Source organism: Cynoglossus semilaevis, chromosome 14, assembly GCF_000523025.1.
Source record: "Cynoglossus semilaevis isolate Cse_v1.0 chromosome 14, Cse_v1.0, whole genome shotgun sequence".
Classification (NCBI taxonomy): domain Eukaryota; kingdom Metazoa; phylum Chordata; class Actinopteri; order Pleuronectiformes; family Cynoglossidae; genus Cynoglossus; species Cynoglossus semilaevis.
This window is the reverse complement of record NC_024320.1, coordinates 9,371,256-9,371,605: the sequence shown is the minus strand read 5'-3', so window position 1 is coordinate 9,371,605 and position 350 is coordinate 9,371,256. Positions and strand designations below refer to the sequence as shown.

Genomic DNA, 350 nt, shown 5'->3' with positions numbered 1-350 from the left:
ACCAACTGTTTCTCTAATAACACAGAGGAACAGTTGACTCCTCCTTCCCCACCTGCCCCTTGACCTCCTTCCTGGCTGTGCCTGCGTGGTGTTAGTCTTTTCTTTTGTCTCGCCCTTGTCTTCCCTCCAGGTTACGGGTTGGTGCAGGAGGAGCTTCTGTCTCCGGCCTCCATGCAGTACAGCCTGCCTTCTCCTCTGGGCGTGGAGCCCTACTGGCAGGAGGTGTCCAGCCTGGACTGTGCTCCCATCGCCACCACAGAGGAGGACACGTTGATGGAGATGTCTGATGTTCAGGTGTGGCCAGCAGGGATCAGCCCCTCGCTGGGCACGGCGGAGGACTCGTCACTGGG

General features: G+C 59.1%; 1 protein-coding gene across 1 annotated transcript in view; it reads left to right on the top strand.

Moving 5' to 3' along the window:
• LOC103389497 (ankyrin-1-like) overlaps positions 1–350 on the top strand; it is a 64,449-nt gene that overhangs the window by 59,740 nt on the left and 4,359 nt on the right. The window contains 1 exon segment of the mRNA XM_025062220.1: positions 131–307. Within this exon segment, the coding sequence (XP_024917988.1) occupies positions 131–307 (177 nt within the window).